Source organism: Pongo abelii, chromosome 22, assembly GCF_028885655.2.
Source record: "Pongo abelii isolate AG06213 chromosome 22, NHGRI_mPonAbe1-v2.0_pri, whole genome shotgun sequence".
Classification (NCBI taxonomy): domain Eukaryota; kingdom Metazoa; phylum Chordata; class Mammalia; order Primates; family Hominidae; genus Pongo; species Pongo abelii.
The window spans coordinates 46,664,537-46,689,865 of NC_072007.2; the positions used below are offsets into that span (position 1 = coordinate 46,664,537).

The window sequence follows — 25,329 nt, forward strand, 5'->3', positions numbered from 1 at the left end:
GGCATGGTGGTGGGCACCTGTAATCCCAGCTACTTGGGAGACTGAGGCAGGAGAAGCACTTGAACCCAGGAGGTGGAGGTTGCAGTGAGCCTAAGTCACGCCATTGCACCCTAGACTGGGTGACAGAGCGAGACCCTGTCTCAAAAAAAAAGAAAACCAAAAACAAGAAAATCATAAGGAAGAGAAAATATATTTACTGTTCATTAAGTGGAAGTGGTTCATATGTCTTATCCTCGTAGTCTTCATGTTGAGTAAGCTGAGGAAGAAGGGGTATTGGGTTTGCCATGGCGTGAGAAGAAGTGGAAGGAGAGGCAGGCACACTCAGTTTAATTTTTATACACTGTAATTTCTGTCTGACTTTTTTCCATTTTTGTTTTCTTTCTTTTTTTTTTTTTTTGACGGAGTCTCGCTCTGTTGCCCACATCTTGGCTCACTGCAACCTCTGCCTCCCAGGTTCAAGTGATTCTTCTGCCTCAGCCTCCTGAGTAGTTGGGACTACAGGCATGCGCCATCACGCCCAGCTAATTTTTGTATGTTTAGTAGAGATGGGGTTTCCCCATATTGGCCAGGCTGGTCTTGAACTCCTGACCTTGTGATCCGCCCGCCTCTGTCTTCCAAAGTGCTGGGATTACAGGCGTGAGCCACTGTGCCCAGTGCATTTTTATTTTCGTAAAAATATCTCTGTACAGTACCAATCCTTCTTCCACTGTCTGCTTCAGTTTTAGTGCCTGTATCATAGAAGTGTCCATGTTGTAAAAGAAGTCAAAAGCGGTCTTGAATAATTGGAACCCAATTGCCGGATTGTCTAATGTCAGTTTGTTGTCTGGGCACGGCTTCTTCTGTCTTCTTCCTCACTGTCTAACACTGGTTCAGAAACACTCATCTCCATCAAGTAGGCTTCAGTTGATTGTTCGCTCTTGAATTCCTGCAACATCCATATCTTGAAACTTTTTGCCCTCTACCTTTTTTTTCCTGTATATCCACAATCTCTCTGATGATTTCCTCAATTGGCTATCTTGTAAATACTGTGAAGTCATGCACAACATGTGGACACAGCAGGAATTTATTGTTTTGAACTTGATTTCTTTCACAGCTTTTTCTGTACTAATAATGGCATCTTCAGTGGTATCGTTATTATAGACTTTCATGATGTTTTCTCTGTCAGAATTGTCTTCCACAGCGTTAACAATCTTTTCCGTAGACTTGCTGTGTGTAATGAGCCTTAAAGGTCTTATGGCCCTCCTTGTTATCTAGAGGCTGAATTAGAGACGTTGTGTTTTGGGACAAGTAGACCACTTGGATGCCTTTGGTATTGAACTCATGGGGTTATGGGTGGCCAGGGTACCTTGTCCAATATCAAAAGAACTGTAAAAGGCAGTCCTTTACTGGCAAGTTAATTCCTGACTTCAGGAACAAAGCGTCAATGGACCCAGTCAAAAAAAGAATTTCTCATCCAGGCCTTCTATTTGTGCAACCAAAAGACTGGCAGCTGGTGTTTGTCTTTCCTCTTCAAGGCTTGAGGGTTAGCATCTTTACAGATAATGGCAGTCCTGATCATAAACCTGACTACATTTGCACAAAGCAGTAGGGTTAGCCTGTCCCTTCTTGGACTTAAATCCTGGTTTATGCTCCTCTTTTTTGCTAATAAGTGTTCCTTGTGGCATTTTTTCCCAGAATAGAGTACTTCTGTTTGCATTAAAAACCTGTTCAAACAGGCTGGGCATGGTGGCTCATCCCTGTAATCCCAGCACTTTGGGAGGCTGAGACAAGAATAGCTTGAGGCCAGGAGTTCGAGAGCAGCCTGGGCAAAAAAGCAATACGCTGTCTCTACAAAAAATGAAAAAAAAAAATTAGCCAGGCGTGGTGGCGAGTGCCTGTAGCCCCAGCTACTCAGGCGGCTCAACCTACGTATCAAGCAATTATACTTTTTCTTATATTATGACTTTGCTTCTTGGGAAAACAACTGGCATCACTAGTGGCAGTTCGTGTGGGTCCTGTGGTGTTTTTCAAGTTTTACAGTATTGCACTAAACGATTTTTACTGCAATACAAAATTTCTTGGAGATGCTTACATGGAGATAAGCATGTCATAAGGCACTTGAAGCAAATAAAAAACTTGAGCCCACCAAAATAGCAACAGGAGGTGACTATGAAATTACTATAATAATATTGTATGTACTATAATTAATCTTATGCAGTTATAATTTAAGACTGCATCTTTGTTTACATTTCTCTTGACTGCAAATGAAACCACCTACAGTCTGTATATGCTTAAGTCTTGATAAATTTTAACTTTTTAAATAGCTTTGTGTATATTTTATGGTAGTAAATGATAAAATAGACTAGTATTTGCATGTTTTATGCATTCATGACATGACATACCTAACTTATTCTTAACTTTTTGGATATTTCTGGGCAATGCAGTTCTTAGAAGTTTTTTTCAAATTGTTATAACTCTCTAAAAAATTTTCTAATTTATTGAAAGAAAATTGTATATAAGTGCAGTTCAAACCTGTGTTGTTCAAGGGTCACCTGTACCGTGAATGTTCTTTATTAACTATACGTTTTGGAGTTTTTTCTCTTCACAGTGTCTGTGTACTCATTACTAGATTATTTATGATTTATCTTATGTTTGAAAAGAATATTTTTCTTGAATTGATTTTATGATTTACTTTTTAAGACTTACAATAACAGCACTAGGAGAAAAGCTGAATGATTACTGGAATGAAATGAAAGTGAAGAAAAATACAGAATATCCTCTAAATTTGCCAGTTGAAGATATACAGTAAGTACATTTTTTAAAAATATCATTTCACTTAGATATCAAGATGTGGTATTAGAGAGTAAAGGGATTGTACAATGTTTCACAAACTTAGGACTGTAACTCATAGTAAGGAATAAATTCTGCAACATGAATTAGCACACTGCAAAATCAGTGAATAGAATGTAAACCTGTATACATGCACACAAAACATCCATAAAACAGTGTTTACCCATATGTGATGCATGTTAATGTTATTTCATTTTAAGTTGCTATGGATGGATTATATAATAGTTTGAAAAACACTGGTATAGTGTATCATTAGGATGATGGGGCTGAAACCCAACTTGAATTCATATTCTCATTCTGCTTAAGTAGCCGTGTGACATTGAACATATTCCTTGGCCTCTTGTAAGCCTCCATTTTCTCGTGTATAAAATGGGAACATTAAGAGCATTTGCCTCCTCAAATTATATGAATTAAATAATATGCCTGACAGTCGCTTAGTAACACATCACAGGATAACAGTCCTATAAATGAATGAATGAACAATATCTGTGTGTTCTTTATCTGTGTGTTCTTTATACATTAGTATACATAATTTATACATTATACATATTATTCATAATTTATACATTATTACAAAGATAACCAAGATGTATAATGAAAAACAAGAAAGATGCAGCTCAGTGTATAGACTTCCCATCGTACTTTTCAATTTTTTTATATTTAAAAAAAGTTTTATGCAGGTGGGGTCTCACTGTGTTGCCCAGGGTGGTCTCAATGTCCTGGGTTCAGGTGATCCTCCCACTCAAAGTGCTGGGATTATAGGCATGAGCCATCATGCCCAGCTTGTATTTTTTTAACATGTCAGTATACACGTGCATACTTTATAAGCATAGAAAATTTCTGCTAGTATTTTAAAAATTAACAGTGGTAATTTCCTGAGACAAGGAGTTTATAAAGTATAAAGTTATGCTTTGTAAACCTCTAGATTGTTTTGAAGCTTTGGATTTGTTTGGTTGGTTGGTTGGGTTTTGTTTTGTTTTGTTTTGTTTTGTTTTGAAATGGAGTCTCGCTCTGTTACCCAGGCTGAAGTGCAGTGGCGCAATCTCAGCTCACTGCAACCTCCACCTCCCGGGTTCAAGCAATTCTCCTACCTCAGCCTCCCGAGGAGCTGGGACTACAGGCGTGGGCCACCACGCCTGGCTAATGTTTGTATTTTTAGTAGAGACAGAGTTTCACCATGTTGGCCAGACTGGTCTTGAACTCCTGACCTCAGGTGATCTGCCTGCCTTGGCCTCCCAAAGTGCTGGGATTACAGACGTGAGCCACCGCACTCATCCTTTTTTGAAGTTTTTTATAAATATTGAAATGCTTTTTCAAAGCTAGATTTAAAAAGCAGACCAGGTATGGTGGCTCACATCTGTAATCCCAGCACTTTGGGAGGCCAACCGAGGCGGGCAGATCACTTGAGGTCTGGAGTTTGAGACCTGCCTGATCAACATGGTGAAACCCCGTCTCTACTGAAAATACAAAAAGTAGCCAGGCGTGGTGGCGCATGCCTGCAGTCCCAGCTACTTGGGAGGCTGAGGCAGGAGAATAGCTTGAACCCGGGAGGCAGAGGTTGCAATGAGCCGAGATTGCACCATTGCACTCCAGCCTGGGCGAAAAGAGTGAAACTCTGTCTCAAAAAAAATAAATAAAATGAAATAAAACTAGATTTAAAAAGCTATTGACATTAAGGTGAAGTTTTCGTATGTAAAATAAGTCTACATAGGCTGTATCCAGTGGGTCACGCCTGTAATCCCAGCACTTTGGGAGGCAAGGCAGAAGGATTGCTTGAACTCAGGAGTTGGAGACCAGCCTGGGCAATGTGGTAAGACCTATCTCTTAAAAAATAAATAAAGTAGAAGCAAAAAATAATTAAAAAAAAAAAAGAATATATACAAGTTCTTTACAGGAATTATTGTGATTTTTCTTTTTTTTTTGAGGTGGAGGCTTGCTCTGTCGCCCAGGCTGGAGTGCAGTGGCGCAGTCTCGGCTCACTGCAAGCTCTGCCTCCTGGGTTCATGCAATTCTGCCTCAGCCTCCCGAGTAGCTGGGACTACAGGAACCCGCGGCTAATCTTTTGTATTTTTAGTAGAGATGGGGTTTCACCGTGTTAGTCAGGATAGTCTCGATCTCCTGACCTCTTGATCCACCCGCCTCAGCCTCCCAAAGTGCAGGGATTACAGGCATGAGCCACCGTGCCCAGCCTTGATTTTTAAATGAGAAAAATATGAAAGCATTTTGTAAACTAAAAGTATACTAATTTTAGTTATTCAGAAATAAGAGGGCAAAAGTATCTTAGTTAAAGTTACTTAAATTATAACAACAGAATTCTGTTTTCTGGACTTAAGTGATTTATTATGCTAATAAATACAATATATTGTAGATTTAACATTGTAGACACTAAACATAAAGTTCAGGGCAAGGCATTTGAAATATTAAGTTATTGTAGAAAAAATTTAATGCTATTAAGACATTTAAGTCACATTGTTCTAATTGGCTTGTGACTTTTAATCTTTTGAAGGTAACCAAAATGGTCGTGTTCTATGTTTTGAGAGATGGGGTCTCACTATGTTGCCCAGGCTGGCCTCATACTCCTGTGCTCAAGCGATTCTCCAACCTCAGCCTCCTGAGTATCTGAGACTAAGGTGTATGCCACCACACCCAGCTCAAAAGAGTTGTTCTTAAAATGTATTTCTAAAAAATACCTTGTAGAGACAGGGTCTCACTGTGTTGCCCAGGCTGGTCCCAAACTCTTGGGCCCAAGCAGCCCTCCTGCTTTAGCCTCGCAAATTATAGGCATGAGCCACCATGCCTTGCCTTGCCTTTTCTCTTTTCCTTTCCTTTCCTTTCCTTTTTCTTTTTTCCTTTCCTTTCCTCTCCTTTTTTTTTTTTGGACGGGGTCTTACTCTGTAGCCTAGGCTGGAGCTCAGTAGCATGATTTTGCAACCTCTGCCTCCTGGGCTCAAGCAATCCTCCTACCTCAGCCTCCCAAGTAGTAGGGACCACAGGTGTGCATTACCATGCCCAGTTAATCTTTGTGTTTTTTTGTAGAGACAGGGTTTCACCATGTTGTCCAGGCTGGTCTCTAACTCCTGGGATTATAGGCATGAGCCTTCTCACCCAGCCTAATTTTGAAAGAGTTATGTCATAATTTTTAGGAAAGGAATTAAATAATGGCATCTTGTGGTAGAAATGACATGGAACATCTGATGAAGTATTTAGAGTCCATATTTCTGTGTTAATATTTTGTTCTTGTTTTGGGACAGGAAGCGTCCTGATCAGACATGGGTTCAGTGTGATGCCTGTCTAAAGTGGCGGAAATTACCTGATGGGATGGATCAACTTCCTGAAAAATGGTATTGCTCCAATAACCCTGACCCACAGTTCAGGTACCATAGAGTTGGTAGTACCCTTTTTGGAAAGACGGAAAGTACTGTTCACAGTGTATGAATAGGCGCTGGTGACATGTTATTCCTATGTGATTTTTCTGAATAGAAATTGTGAGGTTCCAGAAGAACCTGAAGATGAGGATTTGGTACATCCCACTTATGAAAAAACCTACAAAAAGACGTGAGTGTTGTATTGATGTATAGTGGATAATAATGCCCAGATCATGAACAGTGATGCCTTGGCAACATTATTTGATGCTTCTCCAAGGTAAAGCACGTGTAACTGAAAAAGTTTATAATGTGGAGTGCGTAATATCAAGGGCTTTAAAAACAAAAACTTATGCTGTGGATACCTGCTGTTTGTTTCATGCTTATTGCCGCCATATGTGCCGATGTGTTGTGTAAGAGCAGTCTGCTGTTTTGAGCTGTATGCAGAGGAATCATTAGTGAATACTCCCCCATTCAAGCTTATAGAGAAGGTGTAACAGAAGAGGTGAGACATGAATTTTACCAGTTACATGTTGGTGAGTGCCATAGAAACTCTGGTCCAGTGCCGTAAGGAAGCTCATAGGGAGAGTGGTTCTGTCTGGTGGGTGGGAGAGCAGAAATAGATCAGGAAACTTCATGAAAGAGGTCATTTTTGTAATAGGCCTTGAAGGATGGGTACGATGAGAATGTACAGGGAACAAACATTTGCTCAGTTTAGCTAGAGTATGTGAATGGGAATAATGGAAAATGGATGTGGCACTTTGGGAGGTTGAGGCGGGTGGATCACCTGAGGTCAGGAGTTTGAGACCAGCTTGGCTAACGTGGTGAAACCCCGCCTCTACTAAAAATACAAAAAATTAGTCGGATGTGGTGGCGGGTGCCTGTAATCCTAGCTACTTGGGAGGCTGAGGCAGGAGAATCGTTTGAACCTGGGGGGCAGAGGTTGCGGTGAGCCAAGATCGCACCACTGCACTCCAGCTTGGGCAACAAGAGCGAGACTCTATCTTAAAAAGAAGAAAAAGAAAATGGAAGTGGGACAGATGCTGAATAAGGATAGTCAGCCAATGAAGACTTCAGGCTAATCTACCACACACAGAAGGCCAAGTTACTAAGAGCCTTTCAGACGACTTTGATTTGTAGTGTACTATTCTTTAGTGAAATCCAGCAATTGTATTGGAAGTATAGAAACCTATGTGGGCCCAGTGCGGTGGCTCACACCTGTAACCCCAGCACTTTGGGAGACTGAGGTGGGTGGATCACTTGAGGTCAGGAGTTTGATACCAGCCTGGCCAACATAGTGACACCCCGTCTGTACTAAAAATACAAAAATTAGCTGGGTGTGGTGGTGCGTGCTGTAATCCCAGCTACTCAGGAGGCTGAGGCAGGAGAATCACTTGAACCCAGGAGGCAGAGGTTGCAGTGAGCCGAGCACACCACTGCATTCCAGCCTGGGCGACAGAGTAAGACTCTGTCTCAAAAAAAAAAAAAAAAAAAAAAAAGGCTGTGTGGTGGCTCACGTCTGTAATCCCAGACAGGCCAGGCATGGTGGCTCACACCTATAATTCTAGCACTTTGGGAGGCTGAGTTGGGCGGATCACCTGAGGTCAGGAGTTCGAGACCAGCCTGGCCAACATGGTGAAACCCTGTCTCTACGAAAAACACAAAAATTAGCTGGGCGTGGTGGTGGACGCCTGTAATCCCAGCTACTCAGGAGGCTGAGGCAGGAGAATTGCTTGAACCCGGGAGGCAGAGGTTGCAGTGAGCCGAGATTGCACCTCTGCACTCCAGCCTGGGCAAGACTCCCTCTCAAAAAAAAAAAACAAAAAACGAAAAACCTATGTGATGTTCTAGTTCAAAAACCTGTGATTCTGGACTGAGTTATCTGGTCTTAGTGGAGAAAAAAACACCAAAGATCTGCAGTTTATACTGGTGAGGATGGAAAAATTCAGGCTGAAATTAGGGTGCTACTGAGATAAAAGAAAGTATTTCCTGAAGGGCTTACTGCTGATTATATTGAAATAGAAGCAGAGTTCAGAGTACCTTAGTAACTGCATAAATGGCAGGTGTGTCATTGGGAAATGCGATTGAGAAATAACAACATGTTTTTCATCTTTATTTTAAAGCAACAAGGAAAAATTCAGGATCAGACAACCGGAAATGATCCCTCGGGTAATTAAGCCTTCTTTTTTTTTTTTTTAAATAGAGATGGGGGCTGACACCCATAATCGCAGCATTTTGGGAGGCCGAGGCGGGTGGATCACCTGAGGTTAGGAGTTCAAGACCAGCCTGGCCAACATAGTGAAACCCTGTGTCTACTAAAAACACAAAAATTAGCTGGATGTGGTGGCACATACCTGTAATCCCAGCTACTCGGGAGGCTGAAACAGGAGAATTGCTTGAACCTGGGAGGCAGCTGTTGCAGTGAGAGATTGGTGTCATTGCACTGTAGTCTGGGCCACAGAGCAAGACTTCCATCTCAAAAAATAAATAAAATAGAGATAGGGTCTCACTGTGTTGACCAGGCTGGTCTTGAACTCCTGGCCTCAAGTAATCCTCCCATCTCAGCCTCCCAAAGTGCTAGGATTACAGGTATGAGCCACCACCCCTGTCCAAGCTTTCCATTTTATGGCTGTGTCTTATGTTGTGTAGTGCTTAGTTTAATCAATAGTGAATGTTAAAGTTTAGTACATATCAAAGGGATTTGGTTTATTTAGTTCATTCTCTTCTCTTGTACTTCTCTTTGCCTACCTTTCCAACTCTTCCTAATCCAACGTCATTCAAACTGTTAGTTTGATTGTTTAGTTGGGTATCTTCTGAGGAAAGGGAAACAAACTTTAAAAATTGTATTGTTAGATAAGCAGTTAAGGAAGACATCCCAGGAACACCCAGGAAGCCATATTTTAGTGCTAACCTGGACAAAAGCCATAGTGTTTTTCCCAGTGTTGACTACTCTGCCTGGCCTCTCTCTTCTGTCTTAATACTTACTGTGTTAAAGAGCTTTGGTTGAGTGTAGATGCTCCTAGGCTTACCATAGAGTTACATCCTGATAAGCTCATCATAAATTGAAAATGTTTTTGGCCAGCCGTGATGGCTCATGGCTGTGTTCCCAGCACTTTGGGAAGGCGAGGTGGGCGATCACTTGAGGCCAGGAGTTCGAGACCAGCCTGGGCAATATGGCAAAACCCTGTCTCTACTAAAAATATAAAAAATAACTGAATGTGGTGGCAGGCACTTGTAATTCCAGCTACTCAGGAAGCTGAGGCACAAGAATTGCTTAAACCCGGGAGGTGGAGGTTGCAGTGAGCCAAGATCACACCACTGCACTCCATCCTGGGGAACAGACTGAGACTCTGTCTCAAAAAAACAAAAAACAAACAAAATATTGTTATCAAAAATGCATTTAATACACTTAACCTATTGAATGTCATAGCTTCGCCTAGCCTACCTTAACTGTGCTCAGAACTCTTATATTAGCCTACATTGGGCAGTCATCTAACAGTCTGTTTTATCATAAAGTGTTGAGTATCTCATGAACTTTATTGAATACTGAAAGTGAAAAACAAAACAAAAATGATTGCTTGAGTACTCGAAGTACAGTTTCTGCTGAATGGATATTGCTTTTGCACCATCATAAAGTTGATGCCATTGTAAATCAGGGGCCATCTGAATACAAGTAGGCAGTTGTGCTTCTTGCTTGAGAAGTTTGGGTCTTGATAAGTCTAGTCGCCACATGGTAAATCTTTTTGGCTTTGTGGGCCACATAAAGTCTCTGTTGAATATTCTTTGTTTTGTTGCTTTGTTTCTTCACACCTTTTAAAAATACAAAGCCATTCTTAGCCTACTTGCAGGCTGGATTTAGTTCATTGGTTTACTTGTTGATTCCTGGTATAGCACAAGGAATTTACATGTTTAGAATTGTTTTTGTGTCTTCTGGGATAAGGGGGAAGAGGAAGATTATATCTTGTGTTTTGGGCATGTCACACTAGAAATAGTTCCTTTAAGGTGATGATTTTTCCCTCCAACAGATTAATGCTGAACTGTTGTTTCGGCCAACTGCTCTTTCAACTCCAAGCTTTTCTTCTCCTAAGGAAAGTGTTCCAAGAAGACATCTTTCAGAAGGAACAAATTCTTATGCGACAAGACTTCTAAATAATCATCAAGTCTCACCCCAGTCTGAACCTGAGAGCAACAGGTCAGTGGCTAAGATTGGTTTTCCATTTGGGGAATATTAAACAGAGCCTTTACTTGACACTTCTATGACAGTGATGCAATTCAGGATCATTGTAGGTTCCATTGTGAATTGTAGGTTCCATGAATGTGAAAATCTTCAGGACAAATTGTCTTGCTTTTATTGTCTAAACTTAGGCTAAACCCTACTTCTGCCACCTGTTAAATTCATTAAAAAGTATTAATTGATCAGCCTGGCCAACATGGCAAAACCCCATCTCTACTAAAAATACAAAAAAATTAACCAGGCGTGGTGGTGGGCACCTGTAATCCCAGCTACTCCAGAGGCTGAGGCGGAGGCTGAGGCTGCACTCCAGCCTGGGCAACAAGAGCAAAACTCCATCTCCAGAAAAAAAAAGCACTAATTGTATTCATTGTAGAGTTTGATCGCATTCTCACCTCTTTGAATTTCTATATAGTATGACAATTCCTGCTTTTAAGATGATCAGGACTTAAAAAAATGTGAAGCAGGCCGGGCGCGGTGGTTCACGCCTGTAATCCCAGCACTTTGGGAGGCCGAGGCAGGTGGATCATTTGAGGTCAGGAGTTCGAGACCAGCCTGGCCAACATGGTGAAACTCCGTCTCTACTAAAAATATAAAAATTAGGTGGGTGTGGTGGTACATGCCTGTAATCCCAGCTACTTGGGAGGCTGAGGCAAGAGAATCACTTGAACCTGGGAGGCGGAGGTTGCAGTGAGCCGAGATCGCGCCACTGCACTCCAGCCTGGGTGACAGAGCGAGACTCCATCTCAAAAAAAAAACAAAACCATGAAGCAATTAACAGTACGACACTATAGTGACCCGGAAGTTCTTTGCAGAGCCTATGGCACACTGTAGGCACTTAATTTATTGGAGGAGTAGATGGAGAAGGAAGGGACAAAGAGAAAGTGATGCATGAATTGAATAGTTAGCCATCTTGACTGGATTGATCAGCGAAGGCTTTGTGATGAGGTGGTACTTACGTTGGTTCCTGAAGTTCTGAAAACAGTAGTCTTGTAGATGGCCTCTTCCAAGTTAATAGAACGAAGAAAGTGAAGAAGAATGAACGTGGTGTCTACAAACTAGTGGATCAGACTGACTATACTGATGTTTGTTATTCAAAGAGAAACACTGAAATAAGCTTCTCTAAGATAGTGGGGCCAGATTTTTTTTTGAGATGTTTTGTAACTTTTATCAAATTCTCAAAGGAATTTTTGACCCCAAGGAAGATTATAAATAACTAACTGCCTTTATGCATATATAAATCAAAGAGGGCATATTCTAGAATAGTTTGCTCTTTCTTTCTTTATTTTTTTGAGTCGGAGTTTCGCTTTTGTTGCCCAAGCTGGAGTGCAATGGTGCAATCTCAACTCAGTGCAACCTCCGACTTCTGGTTCAAGCGATTCCCCTGCCTCAGCGTCCCGAGTAGCTGGGATTACAGGCACGCACCACCATGCCCTGCTAATTTTTTGTATTTTTAGTAGAGACGGGGTTTCACCGTGTTAGCCAGGATAGTCTCGAACTCCTGACTTCAGGTGATCCGCCCGCCTCAGCCTCCCAAAGTACTGGGGTTACAGGCGTGAGCCGCAGCACCTGGCCAATTTGCTCTTTATAACTTGTGTATTGGACACTTATTTTGGAGCTGGATTGCTACTTTATTAAGAACTCATATTTTACAGTTCTCCTCAATATTTTTTGCTTTTCTTTGTAAGGATGGTTTTGTAGTTTACAGATAAGAGATTAAAGGTATTTTTAATGATTTTAACTTTTAGATTCAGGGTACATGCAGGTTTGTTACATGGGTATATGGCATGATCCTGAGGTTTGGGGTATGAATGATACCATCACCCAGCTATTGAGCATAGTACCCAATACGTAGTTTTTCAGCCCTGCCCCCTCCCTTCCTCTCTCCCCACTCTAGTAGTCCCCAGTGTCTATGGTTCCCAACTTTATGTCCATGTGTACCTAGCACTTAGCTCCCACTTATAAGTGAGAACATGAAGTATTTGGTTTTCTGTTCCTGCATTAATTCACTTAGGATAAAGGCCTCCAGCTGCATTCATGTTGTTGCAAAGGACATTATTTCTTTCTTTTTTATGGCTGCAAAGAAAATTTTTTAAAAGTTGGCTGTCATCAAAATGGAAGACAAGAATAAAGAGGGAAATTTTTGATTAAACAACTTTTTTTTTTTTGAAACAGTCTTTCTCTGTTGCCCAGCCTGGAGTGCAGTGGCATAATCTCAGCTTACTGCAACCTCTGCCTCCTGGTTCAAACAACTCCCCTGCCTCAGCCTCCTGAGTAGCTGAGACTACAAATGTACACTGCCATGCCCTGCTAATTTACTGTATTGTAGTATAGATGGGGTTTCACCGAATTGCCCAGGCTGGTCTCAAACTCCTAAGCTCAGGCAATCTGCCTGCCTCCGCCTCCCAAAGTGCTGGGATTACAGGCGTGAGCCACTGTGCCCAGCCTATTAAACAGTTTTTAAAGCCATATTTATTCTCAAATTTATAAACCAAAGTTTGTGGAAAGGGTGTATTTAAGTCTTAGGAAATAGGAATTAGCTTGGTAAGAAAAAGAATAGAGTAACTCCAAATTAAACAGGGCAGAGTAAGCAAGAAGTACTTGATACAGCAAACCAAGGGAAGCTGAAACCTAAGCCTGCTGGAGGATGGTAGAAACCAGTTTACTCCACAGGTCTCTAGAAAGTCTCCTAACTTGGAAGCATTGGGGACTGCTGAAGGTGGAAGATAGATAGGGGTGAGAACCAGAGGCTTGGTTGGTAAGTTAAAGTCAAGACCTCTTTCCAACCTGCAAAGTCTGGCGAGTACCCTTTCTCTGCCTCTGTCAGAAGATAGGGGATTTACTTTATGGAGCAGTTTTTACTGCTGAAGATGTAGATGAGCCATTGTTTTGAAACAGAATGAGTAAGGGAAAGTTTGGATACTGAATGGTCAGAAATCCACCCTTCCCTTCTCACTGGGCTCTAAGAGAGAAGCCCTAAATGATGATGGCAGTTTGAGCACCCTTTGAATCACAAGCTCAGCCCTAACTACTGCTAGTCAGTTTCACTCTTAGGTATAGGCAGATAGCCCTGTATAGCCACATGTGTCATCTCCCACATGGGACAGCAGACTGAAACAAAGGGAATAGAAGAAAACATTGTGAAATTTATTGGGGGAAAGTGATGTAGACTTGAATAAATAAATCATTTAGAATGAAAAGCTGAACAGTTGGAAGATAGAGAAAGAAGAAAAGATATAGTATCTGTACTGGAAAGCCACCGTCTGAATAAGGGAGTTTCAGAATGGGAAGTAGGCACTGGTGTGGTGTAGCAAACATAGCTGCCTTCCAGAATGGGAAATCATACCAGAAAAACTGCATTTCCACTAACTACAGAGCATAATGTCTGGAAGGAGAGCCACTCAAAGACATAGGATCATGACATTTTTTAACGCAGGGAATAAAAGATTTTTTCAGAAAGAAACAGATTATGTACGTGCAAGAGATGAGAAATTAGAATGGCAGAAACACTTGAACGGCAGATGAAAATGGAATGATGCTTTTAAATTTCTGAGAAAATAATTTTTCACCCTGGAAGCCTATATAACAGTTAAGCTAGCAATAGACTTGAGAAAGAAATAAAGATGTTTTCATCATGCAAAACTTTGCGTTTGTTATGTTCTGTGTACCCTTCATTAAGATGCTATTGCAGGCTGTGCTCCCTCGATATGAGACAGTCCAAAAAAGAGGAAAATCCTTCCTGAGATCTAGGAGGTCTAACACAAGGCCCAAATAGCAAACCAGTACAAATATTCCTCCAAGTGTGGAAAAAGGCAATCAAATGGTGATAAATAAATGTGAACTATGCACATATTAACATGAATGAACAGGGAATGATGCAAATGAAGAAATTGGGGCAATTTTTAATTCAGGTAAAATTGTTTCATATGAAAGGATAAGAAATACTGGTTTGCTTTATGGCTTCCCTTTGATCACTGATTACTGATAAAAATTATTATGGGCAAATGAAAATGGTGATGCCATTCCCCGAGCTGAAGAATACAAAGAAGGGGCCAGGGCGGGTAGCATTCTGTTCTGGAAATGTGTACATTGAAATGCCTGGAGGTCATCAAATGCAGAGATGTTTGGCAGTAAATAGATCTGGTACTTCAAAGAGATCTCAATAGTCCATTGTCTTCATCTGTAAAAAGAGAAAATAATCTCTACTTCATTAAATCAGTGATTGGTACTATACAATGCGTCACTTTAAAAAATAAGCCTGGGTATTTCTTAGTATTTCAAAACTTATAGGCTGGGCACAGTGGCTCATGTGTCTAATCCCAGCACTTTGGGAGGCTGTGGCGGACAGATTGCTTGAGGTCAAGGAGTTTGAGACCAGCCTGGCCAACATGGGGAAACCCCATCTGTACTAAAAATATAAAAATTAGCTGGACGTGGTGGCGGGTGCCTGTAATCCCAGCTCCTCAGGAGGCTGAGGCAGGAGAATCACTTGAACCTGGGAGGCAGAGGTTGCAGTGAGCCAAGACTGTGCCATTGCACTCTAGCCTGGGCGACAGAGTGACACTCCATCTCAAAAAACAAACAAAAAACTGTTACAATACTGCATTTGTTAGAATGATTACTTCAAGGTCATCTGTTTTGTTCATATTTTACAATCTTATGTTTTATATATAAAATTTTTTTCAGCTTGAAACGGAGACTTTCTACTCGTTCCTCAATTTTGAATGCAAAGAATCGGAGATTGAGTAGTCAGTTTGAAAATTCAGTTTATAAAGGTGATGACGATGATGAAGATGTCATCATCTTAGAAGAAAACAGTACCCCCAAACCTGCAGTAGATCATGATATTGACATGAAATCAGAACAGAGTCACGTTGAGCAAGGTGGTGCTCAGGTCGAGCTTGTGGGTGACAGTGAACCTTGTGGCCAGACTGGTTCAACAAGCACCTCATCATCCCGATGCGACCAGGGAAATACTGCAGCTACCCAGACTGAAGTACCAAGTTTAGTTGTTAAAAAAGAAGAAACTGTTGAAGACGAGATAGACCTAAGAAATGATGCAGTGATTCTGCCCTCCTGTGTAGAAGCTGAAGCAAAGATACATGAAACCCAGGAAACCACTGATAAATCTGCAGATGATGCAGGCTGCCAGTTACAAGAACTGAGAAACCAGCTACTCCTTGTCACTGAGGAAAAAGAGAATTATAAAAGACAGTGTCATATGTTTACTGATCAAATCAAAGTGTTACAACAGAGGATACTAGAAATGAATGACAAGTATGTTAAGAAAGAAACTTGCCATCAGTCCACTGAAACCGATGTTGTGTTTTTACTTGAAAGTATTAATGGCAAATCTGAAAGTCCAGACCATATGGTATCTCAGTATCAGCAAGCTTTGGAAGAAATAGAAAGGCTGAAAAAACAATGTAGTGCTTTGCAACATGTAAAGGCTGAAAGCAGCCAGTGTTCCAATAATGAGAGTAAAAGTGAAATGGATGAGATGGCTGTGCAGCTTGATGATGTGTTTAGACAACTGGACAAATGCAGTATTGAGAGGGACCAGTATAAAAGTGAGGTGAGTTATATCATCCAACATGTAGTTGTGGAGTCCAGGGCCATTTAAACCTTAAGAAGCTGCCAGTTGGCTGGGCGCAGTGGCTCATACCGGTAATCCCACCACTTGGGGAGGCCAAGGCGGGTGGGTCAGTCACTTGAGGTCAAGGAGTTCGAGACCAGCCTGGACAAAATGGTGAAACCCCGTTTCTACTAAAAATACAAAAATTAGCCAGGCATGGTGGTGGGAGACTGAGGCAGGAGAATCGCTTGAACCCAGGAGGCAGAGGCTGCCGTGAGCCAAGATTGCGCCACCACATTCCAGCCTGGGCAACAGAGCGAGACTCTGTCTCAAAAAAAAGCTGCCAATTGCTAGATTGGAATGCTTTCACTTAAAAATAATTCTGTTCTTATTGAGTGTCTGTTATTCTACTGGTTCTCAACTGAGGAGAGGGCCTCCTAGAGGCATATGGAAATGTGTAGGGGCATTTTTGGTTCTTCCAATGTCTTGAGATGTGCATTCCTGAAAAATATTGGGGGTAGCCAGGTATGGTAAATGTCCTGTTCAGAATACCAATATTAACTTAATACCTCATTAATACAGTTAATTATGTTCTTTCTGTTTTGGGCATCAATTCTACTTTTAAGTATAGTTAATACTTTAGTTATGGAGTCATTCATTTTTCTAGATTATGTCTTTCAAGATTCCTGAGAGAAATTGACTTATCCCTTTTAAAATCTTTGATTAATATACATATATATATATATATATACACACACCTTTTTTTTTTTTTTTTTTTCCTTGAGACAGAATTTCACTGTCGCCCAGGCTGGAGTGAGCGCAGTGGCCCGATCTCGGCTCACTGCAACCTCCAACTCCTGAGTTCAAGCGATTCTCCTGCCTCAGCGTCCTGAGTAGCTGAGATTACAGCACACGCCACCATGCCCGGCTAATTTTTGTCTTTTTAGTAGAGACAGGGTTTTACCACGTTGTCCAGGCTGATCTCAAACTCCTGATGTCAAGTGATCCACCCATCTTGGCCTCCCAAAGTGTTGGGATTACAGGTGTGAGCCCCCATGCCTGGCCTGAGTTGCTTATGTTCTGACTATCAGAACTGAGTCATCTGGCTAAAGGGTGCCTGGGAAATGCAGTCTTTATGCATGGGTTCTTTTACTGAGAAAGAAGGAGAAAAACGATAAATACCAGAAAACAAATGATAAATATCAGTAGCCTCTTCATATGCCCCTACTTCAAATTAAGGTAGCTCCTTTTAATCTATTTTATACATTTTTGTGTGTGAGGCCTTTGAAAGGATTTTCCTGCTAAAAAGAGTTTGGGAACCATGGTGTGGTGCTGTGCTGTCTCTTCCTTGGGAATATTTGCTACTCATGCAAACACTTAATCTTGATGTCTTGGCTCAGGAGCTGAATGACAAAATACAGATGCTCCTCAACTTATGATGGTGTCAGTCCTGAAAAACCCATCATAGGTTGGAAACAGCATTAACTCCAACATTCATTTAATTACAGCCAACCTCCCAAAATCTTAGCCTAGCCTAACCTACCTTTAAAGTGCTCAGAACACTTGTATCAGCCTACTTTTGGGCAAAATCATCTAACACAAAGTCTGGTTTATCACAACATACTGAGTATTTCATGTAACGTATTGAATCTGTGCTGAAAATGAAAAACAGAATGATTGTATTGGTGTGCAAAGTGTAGTTTCTATAGAATGCATATAACTTTCACACCATCATAAAGTTGGAAAATCATAAAGTCAAACCGTTGTAAGTCAGGGACCATCTGTTTATAAAAAGCATAAACTCACTATTGTAACTTAATTATAAGCTGATGAGTATGCAAGAAATAAAAACCACGGTGACATTAACATAATTTAGGCGTTAGTATCTTGGTTTTTCTGTTTTTTTGTTTTGTTTTGTTTTGTTTTGTTTTGTTTTGAGACGGAGCTTTGCTCCTGTTGCCCAGGCTGGAGTGCAATGGCGCGATCTCAGCTCACCACACCCTCCACCTCCTGGGTTCAAGCAGTTCTCCTGCCTCAGCCTCCCAAGTAGCTGAGATTACAGGCGTCCGCCATCACACCCAGCTAATTTTGTATTTTTTGTAGAGATGAGGTTTCTCCATTTTGGTCAGGCTGGTCTTAAACTCCTGATCTCAGGTGATCTGCCCACCTCGGCCTCCCAAAGTGCTGGGATTATAGGCGTGAGCCACCGTGCCTGGCTGGTTTTTCATTTTCATTACCACTTTTTTTTAAAATCAAGTGGTAATATATTGTATTCTCTCATTGTAAAAAGATGCAGAAGTGAAGCTGTAAACAAATGAAGCCTTGTTTATAGAAAACTACTGGTTTTTCATTGTGTATTTGTTTTTTGATAGTTGATAATGTTATCAAGCAGGTTCTCTATATTTCTTAGCTTGAAATTTCACTTTGCCATTAGTATTTTTAAATTTTACAGTTATAAAGTTCATTTATATTTTTTGTTAGGTTGAATTGCTGGAAATGGAAAAGTCACAAATCCGTTCACAGTGTGAAGAACTCAAAACTGAAGTTGAACAGTTAAAATCAAATCAACAGACGGCAACAGATGTTTCAACATCAAGTAACATTGAGGAGTCTGTAAATTATATGGATGGAGAAAGGTAATATTAAATGAGGCATTTTAGTGGGGCTGCAATTACGGTTAGGATACTATTTATTTTTATCTGCTAGCACCCATCAAATAGATACTGTTCTGTCAAAAGAAGTTATTGACTGTCTGCTGTGACCCTGGTGTTATGATAGATACAAAAGAAGTGATACTTCATTATCCTTCCTTTCCAGTTTCTGACCATTTAAGTTCTATTTAAGTGGAATAGGAATTTAGAAGGAATAAAGCATTTGATTGGTCAGAGTGGTTTTAGAATGTTTTTTGAAGGAAAATAAAAATGGATAAGACATTGAAGAATAGGGGAAATTTGGCCATGGGTAGAAGACAGGAGACTTTTACTGAAACTCACTCCTTCAACCTGTTTTTCTTTTACTGTCGTACTTGGTACCATTTCTTTATGGCTTGCTGTCCTTATTTCACTGTGTGCTCTCTCATCTTTTAGGAAATTGCAAAATTATTAAAAATTGACAAAGTACAGATGATATTAGGAAGAAGTCCTATTAAAACAAGTAGACAGGCCAGGCGTGGTGGCTCACACCTATAATTCTAGCACTTTGGGAGGCTGAGTTGGGCGGGTCACCTGAGGTCAGGAGTTCGAGACCAGCCTGGCCAACATGGTGAAACCCTGTCTCTACTAAAAGTACAAAAATTAGCCTGTAGTCCCAGCTACTTGGGAGGCTCAGGCAGGAGAATCGCTTGAACCTAGGAGGTGAAGGTTGCAGTGAGCCGAGATTGTGCCACTGCACTCCAGCCTGGGTGACAGAGCAAGACTCTGTCTCAGAACCAGGTGTGGTGCCTCATGCCTGTAATCCCAGCACTTTGGGAGGCCAAGATGGGTGGATCACTTGAGGTCAGGAGTTCGAGACCAGCCTGACCAACATGGTGAAACCCCGTCTCTACTAAAAATACAAAATTAGCTTGGCATGGTGACGCACACCTGTAATCCCAGCTACTTGGGAGGCTGAGGCAGGAGAATCGCTTGAACCAGGGAGAAGGAGGTTGCAGTGAGCCGAGATTGCACCACCACGCTGTGGCCTTGGCAACAAGAGCAAAACTCCGTCTCAAAAAAAAAAGCTGGCATGGGAACAATTAAAGTATTATCAAAGGTCTAGTGGACTCTTACCATAAAAGCTCACCAAAAAAACATGCTCAAAATCACATTCTCTGCATTATCAGACTAAGGAAGAACATCTTGATCCCTTCATAGGTTTCCACTCGAGAAAAAGCAGTATCTAAATTAAATATGGACTTATATTGTAGTGGGGTAGGGAACAAGAACAACTGTAACACTCATTTTATGTGTTTGCCATAATATTTAAAGCAAAAGCTGCCTTACACTTTAGGTGTTTATTGCTTAAATACTTTTGGGCATTTTTTAGAAAGTCTAGAATGTTGATATTCATAAACTTGGAAGGCATAATTATCTTAATCTATGGTTTCCCAGTGTTTTCAGCAAACCATTGTTCTCTGTAAATGCACGGTAACTTAAGCATGTAATAGGATCAGAGCACTCCTACAATTATTATTATTATTATTTTTTTTGGAGACAGAGTCTTGATCTGATGCCCAGGCTGGAGTGCAGTTGCATAATCTCGGCTCACTGCAACCTCTGCCTCCCAGGTTGAAGCAATTCTCCTGCCTCAGCCTCACCAGTAGCTGGGACCACAGGTGTGCGCCACCACGCCCAGCTACATTTTGTATTTTTAGGGGGAGACGGGGTTTCACCATGTTGATAGGCTGGTCTTGAACTCCTGACCTCAGGTGATCCGCCCGCCTCAGCCTCCCAGAGTGCTTGGATTACAGGCGTGAGCCACTGTGCCCGGCATAAAAAAAAAGCTTCTTTAACGTTGTTTAACACAATGTTTTGCAAGCTTATTTGACCACAGAACCTTTTATTACCTCTTATACAACTATGGATATCTTATAGAACATGTTTTAGATAATTCCGGCTAAGCATGGTGGTTCATGTCTGTAATCCCAGCACTCTGAGGTGGGCAGAATGCTTGATTTGAGCCCAGGAGTTTGAGACCAGCCTGGGCAATATAGTGAAACCCCATTGCTACAAATAATAATAATAAAAATTAACCGGGTATGGTGGTGTGGGCCTGTGCTTCCAGCTACTTGGGAGGCTGAGGTGGGAGAATTGCGTGAACCCTGGAGAGCGGTGGTGCCATCGCAGCTCACTGCAGCCTTGACCTCCTGGGCTCAGGTGATCCTCCACCTCACCCTCTTGAGAAGCTGAGACTACAGGTGCCGTCACCAAGCCCAGCTAATATTTTGTGTTTTTAGTAGAGTCAGGGTTTCACCATGTTGGCCAGGCTGGTCTCGAACTCCTGGGCTCCAGCGATCTCCCTCCTCGGCTTCACAAATGCTGGGAATACAGGCATGAGCAAGTGCACCTGACTGATAAAAGTGAATTATTAAAGTAAATTGAGTTCTCTAGGGGAGGTTTTGCTTTTCTTTTTGTTTAATTGTATATTCTACAGAGATTTGATTTTGATATTTTACTTTTTAAGGTCTACATGAATCTTAACTTGTAATGCTCATCTAATAAGTTACATATTTGTATTTGCAGCCTCAAACTCCGATCTCTTCGAGTTAACGTAGGACAACTGCTGGCTATGATTGTGCCTGATCTTGATCTTCAGCAAGTGAATTACGATGTTGATGTAGTTGATGAGATTTTAGGACAAGTTGTTGAACAAATGAGTGAAATCAGTAGTACTTAAAGTATATGTTATGTAAGATAAGAAAATATTTGCTCAATTCTTTTGGTTGTACAGCTTTGAAAATATAATTAATTTTGTTGTATAGATATGATAGGCAACAGACTGAAAACCATAATCTTTACTGTATTCTATGCATTCAAATGTGGTCACAAATATTGTGGACACATTATCTTATGTTTTGAAATACCTGTGAATTGTTGGCATTGAGCAGCTGAAGCTAACTCATGACTCTGTTTTGAATGTAAATATTTGTAATTAAGCCTGCGCATATTTTTTTATTGCCCTAGAGTACTTAAGTGTTTTTCACCAAGAGCTTTTCAGGTTGCCCCTAAGCTTTGTGCAATTTTTTCTGGTTCCCCAAAGTGTATTTTTCTCTAAGTCGAGGGCTATGCCATAATACAAATGGAAATGTTACCTTTGATTTTCTTATAAAGGACTTTAAATAGGATTTTTAAATAATGTAGTAACACTCCTGATACCACTCTGGTTATAAGTGAATTGAGCATTAATGTTTCTTTTGTATAAATTCCTATCCTGAAATATTTTATTCATGAAAATAAGCAAAAACCACAACTCCATTTTGCCAGAATTTTCTTGTGCTGAGATTGCCAATCACGGTTAAACACAAAGTGTTTTTATAGAACGAAGAAACAGTCTTTAACAGAAAAAAGGTATTGAAATATTAAATGGCCACCAAGTTTACTTTGAAGCCCATTTTTGGCTGTTTAGTCGGCATGAAGTGGGCATGATAATTTTTTAATATTTCTTTTTGTGAAATTTCCTGTACAGCCTTTTGTAGGATTACTACAGGTTAATGTGAGTTGAGGAAGACAGTCTTTCTCAAACAATACTACATACCTTTTATTATATTACAAACCTAAGTGTTTTATATCCTGGAGTCAAGGAACAAATTTCCTTAGGATTATAGTATTACATGCCATAAAATACTATGCTTTATTGGTCCCATGTTTTGTGCAATTTTAAAGAGATGGCTTTCTATTAAGTATAAACTATGTATATATAAGAACCATATTTTCCACAACTAAAATGTGCATTATTTTTTCCAAAGTTTTATCGTTGCTATTTATTTTTACCTTTGTTTTTGAACATTCAATCCGTTCATTTTGTATGTATGCTTAATACATGTCGGTCATATACAGTATTGAATTTTTACTGTATAGTAATTCTGGAAAGAGCAAATAAATGAAGATTGTTTTTATTTGCCTGATAAAGTAATTGAAAGTGTATTTTTGGTATGAAGCTGGTTTTCTGTCACAATTGTAATTTCCCAAATTTTAAAATATCTTGTAATAAAATAAAAATATATGATGGCTAACTGTTCAAATGCTACTTTTAAAGACTTAATATTAACCTCAAATTATTTTAAAACTAAAAATGTATTCTTTAGACCCTCAACTTGAGCTCATTTTAACTACTTTAATTGCAGGTTATTTTTTGAAGACTGTTTCCATTAAGACTGAGGCTGAGCTCCTCTTTCCTCAGAGTATGTGTATTCTGTTTTCAAAAGCCTTTTCTCAGCCTGGCGCGGTGGCTCACGCCTGTAGTCCCAGCACTTTGGGAGGCCGAGGTGGGCGGATCACCTGAGGTCGGGAGTTCAAGACCAGCCTGACTAACATGGAGAAATGCCGTCTCTGCTAAAAATACAAAATTAGCCGGGCGTGGTGACGCATGCCTGTAATCCCAGCTACTCAGGAGGCTGAGGCAGGAGAATCACTGGAACCTGGGAGGTGGAGGTTGCAGTGAGCCAAGATCCCACCATTGCACTCCAGCCTGGGCAACAAGAGCGAAACTCCGTCTCAAAAAAAAAAAAAGACTTTTCTTTGTATAACTCATTTACTCTAGAGAAACCTTGCCTAAATAATAGCAGCTATGTAAATCGTGTAAGTTTTGTGAATATCTAACTCATGCAGTGGTTCTTTTTGGAATTTGCTATTTTTCCCTTCCTTTTGGCCAGCTTCTGTATGTATTCTTGCAGAAATATTTCCTGTAGCTATCTGGCTTGGTGGGAAAATTAATCATGGGATTAGTAAGAGAAACTTGCTTGCTAAATTGATTCTTTGGAAGCACTTAGATATTTTTTGCTCTTTATGAAAATATTGAAGTATTGCCAAGATATGAGATTTCGAAAATGTGGCTAACAGTTTCAGACAGAACGACTGTTGTTTAACGGAACAATGTGGGTTTTCATGATGTATGTACCTTTCTCTTTTGTTGCGTGTGGGGGACAGTATTGCTTCAACTAACGTTTATTACTTCAAAACGCGAAAGGTATGAGGAAGTAAACCAAAACAGTCCACAGTCTTCAAACAGGACCTAGGGTGGCAAAATCAGTGAAAGCTGAATGAGCACACAGAGCAGGAGGTCATGGCACGTCCCTGTGTGCTTCCTTTGGGCCTCAAATTCTTCATGTGGCAGGTCCAGTTGGTGACGCTGCCTGTGATCTCAGATGCTTGATTCTTGCTGTCACCTAAGACCTCTTAAACTTGGGTCATACATCATTGAGGAATCATTTAAGTTCTCACCTCCGGCTGCATAGTAGAATTACTTGGGGAGTTTTTTAAACTCCCAAAGTCAGGCTGCACCTCACGTTAATTAAGTCAGTGTCCTTGGAGTTAGACCCAGATAACAGTATTTTTCAAGGCCTCCCAGGTTAAATCCAGTGCATCATCAGAGCCAAGCGCTGTTGAGCTGTGTCTTCTGTTGAGTATTTATAAATGTTGAACTTGAGTGGTTCATAAAACAAACGGGATCAGCATATCCACTTTCTCACTGGGGCAAGCAGGGAGAGGGAGGGGAAGCAGAGCGGTGCCCCTGGTAGAGATGTAAATGAACAGTGAAAAGACTTTCTCCACGGCCTCTAAAGGTAACCACTATTGGCTTCTGTGTGCATACGTGCACACATTCATGTGTATGTATTTTATTTGCATTAAATTGCATATATTTGTATCGATATTTACACAATGGGATTATACCATATAATTGATAACTAAACATTTCCATATCATTCTTTCAAAAAGCATAAGTAACATTTCATCATAGGAATATGCTCCTAATGGTTACTTACTTACTTACTTTTCGTTAGAAAGAATATACTGGCTGGGCACAGTGGCTCATGCCTGTAATCCCAGCACTTTGGGAGGCCAAGGTGGGTGGATCATGAGGTCAGGAGACCGAGACCATCCTGGCCAACATGGTAAAACCCTATCTCTACTGAAAATGCAAAAATTAGCTGGGCGTGGTGGTGGGCTCCTGTAATCCCAGCTACTTGGGAGGCTGAGGCAGGAGAATCACTTAACCCCAGGAGGCAGAGGTTGCAGTGAGCTGAGATCACACCACTGCACTCCAGACTGGCGACAGAGCGAAAAAAAAAAAAAGTATACTGTGAAGATTAATACATACCACACATGATTTTCTGATTACATCCAGAGTGTAAATTGTTAACAGTGAATATTGATAGGTCAAAGAATGTATGCCATGTACATTTAAATATTGCCATCCAAAAAAAGGTTGCAGGAATTTATACTTATGACGAGTAATAAATATGAGTGTTTTCCTCAAAGTCTCTCAAACTTACTTTTGCTAATTTGATATGTGAAAATATGACAGCTGACATTTGTCTCAGTCCTTATGTTGGCCATTTAAATTTTCTGTGTTCTATACATGTTCTTTGCCTATTCTTTTCTACTGGGTTCTTGTCTTCTTGCTGTAAAGAAGCTGAAAGCTTGTGTTAATTTGGCCACACACCACCCAAAAACTACCCAGACACACTACCCATTTCTTCCTATTTCAGAAAATCCACAGTAGGTTGTCTTTTTTTTTTTTTTTTTTTTGAGACAGGGTTTCATTCTGTTGCCCAGGCTAGAGTGCAGTGGTGTGATCATGGCTTACTGCAGCCTCAACCTCCGAGGCCCAAATGCTCCTCCTGCCTCAGCCTCCTG

The 25,329-nt window shown here is 40.7% G+C and overlaps 1 protein-coding gene across 4 annotated transcripts in view; it reads left to right on the forward strand.

Annotated features, from left to right (window-relative positions):
• MORC3 (MORC family CW-type zinc finger 3) overlaps nt 1-22,715 on the forward strand; it is a 56,419-nt gene extending 33,704 nt beyond the window's left edge. For 3 of the 4 annotated variants that reach the window (XM_054542400.2, XM_063720774.1, XM_054542401.2), the window contains 8 exons: nt 2,680-2,784; nt 6,081-6,203; nt 6,310-6,384; nt 8,315-8,360; nt 10,217-10,383; nt 15,109-15,997; nt 18,479-18,633; nt 21,217-22,715. In XM_054542400.2, the coding sequence (XP_054398375.2) occupies nt 2,680-2,784; nt 6,081-6,203; nt 6,310-6,384; nt 8,315-8,360; nt 10,217-10,383; nt 15,109-15,997; nt 18,479-18,633; nt 21,217-21,370 (1,714 nt within the window). In that variant the 3' untranslated portion in view covers nt 21,371-22,715. 4 annotated transcript variants of the gene reach the window in all.
• Nucleotides 22,716-25,329: the final 2,614 nt, after the last annotated feature.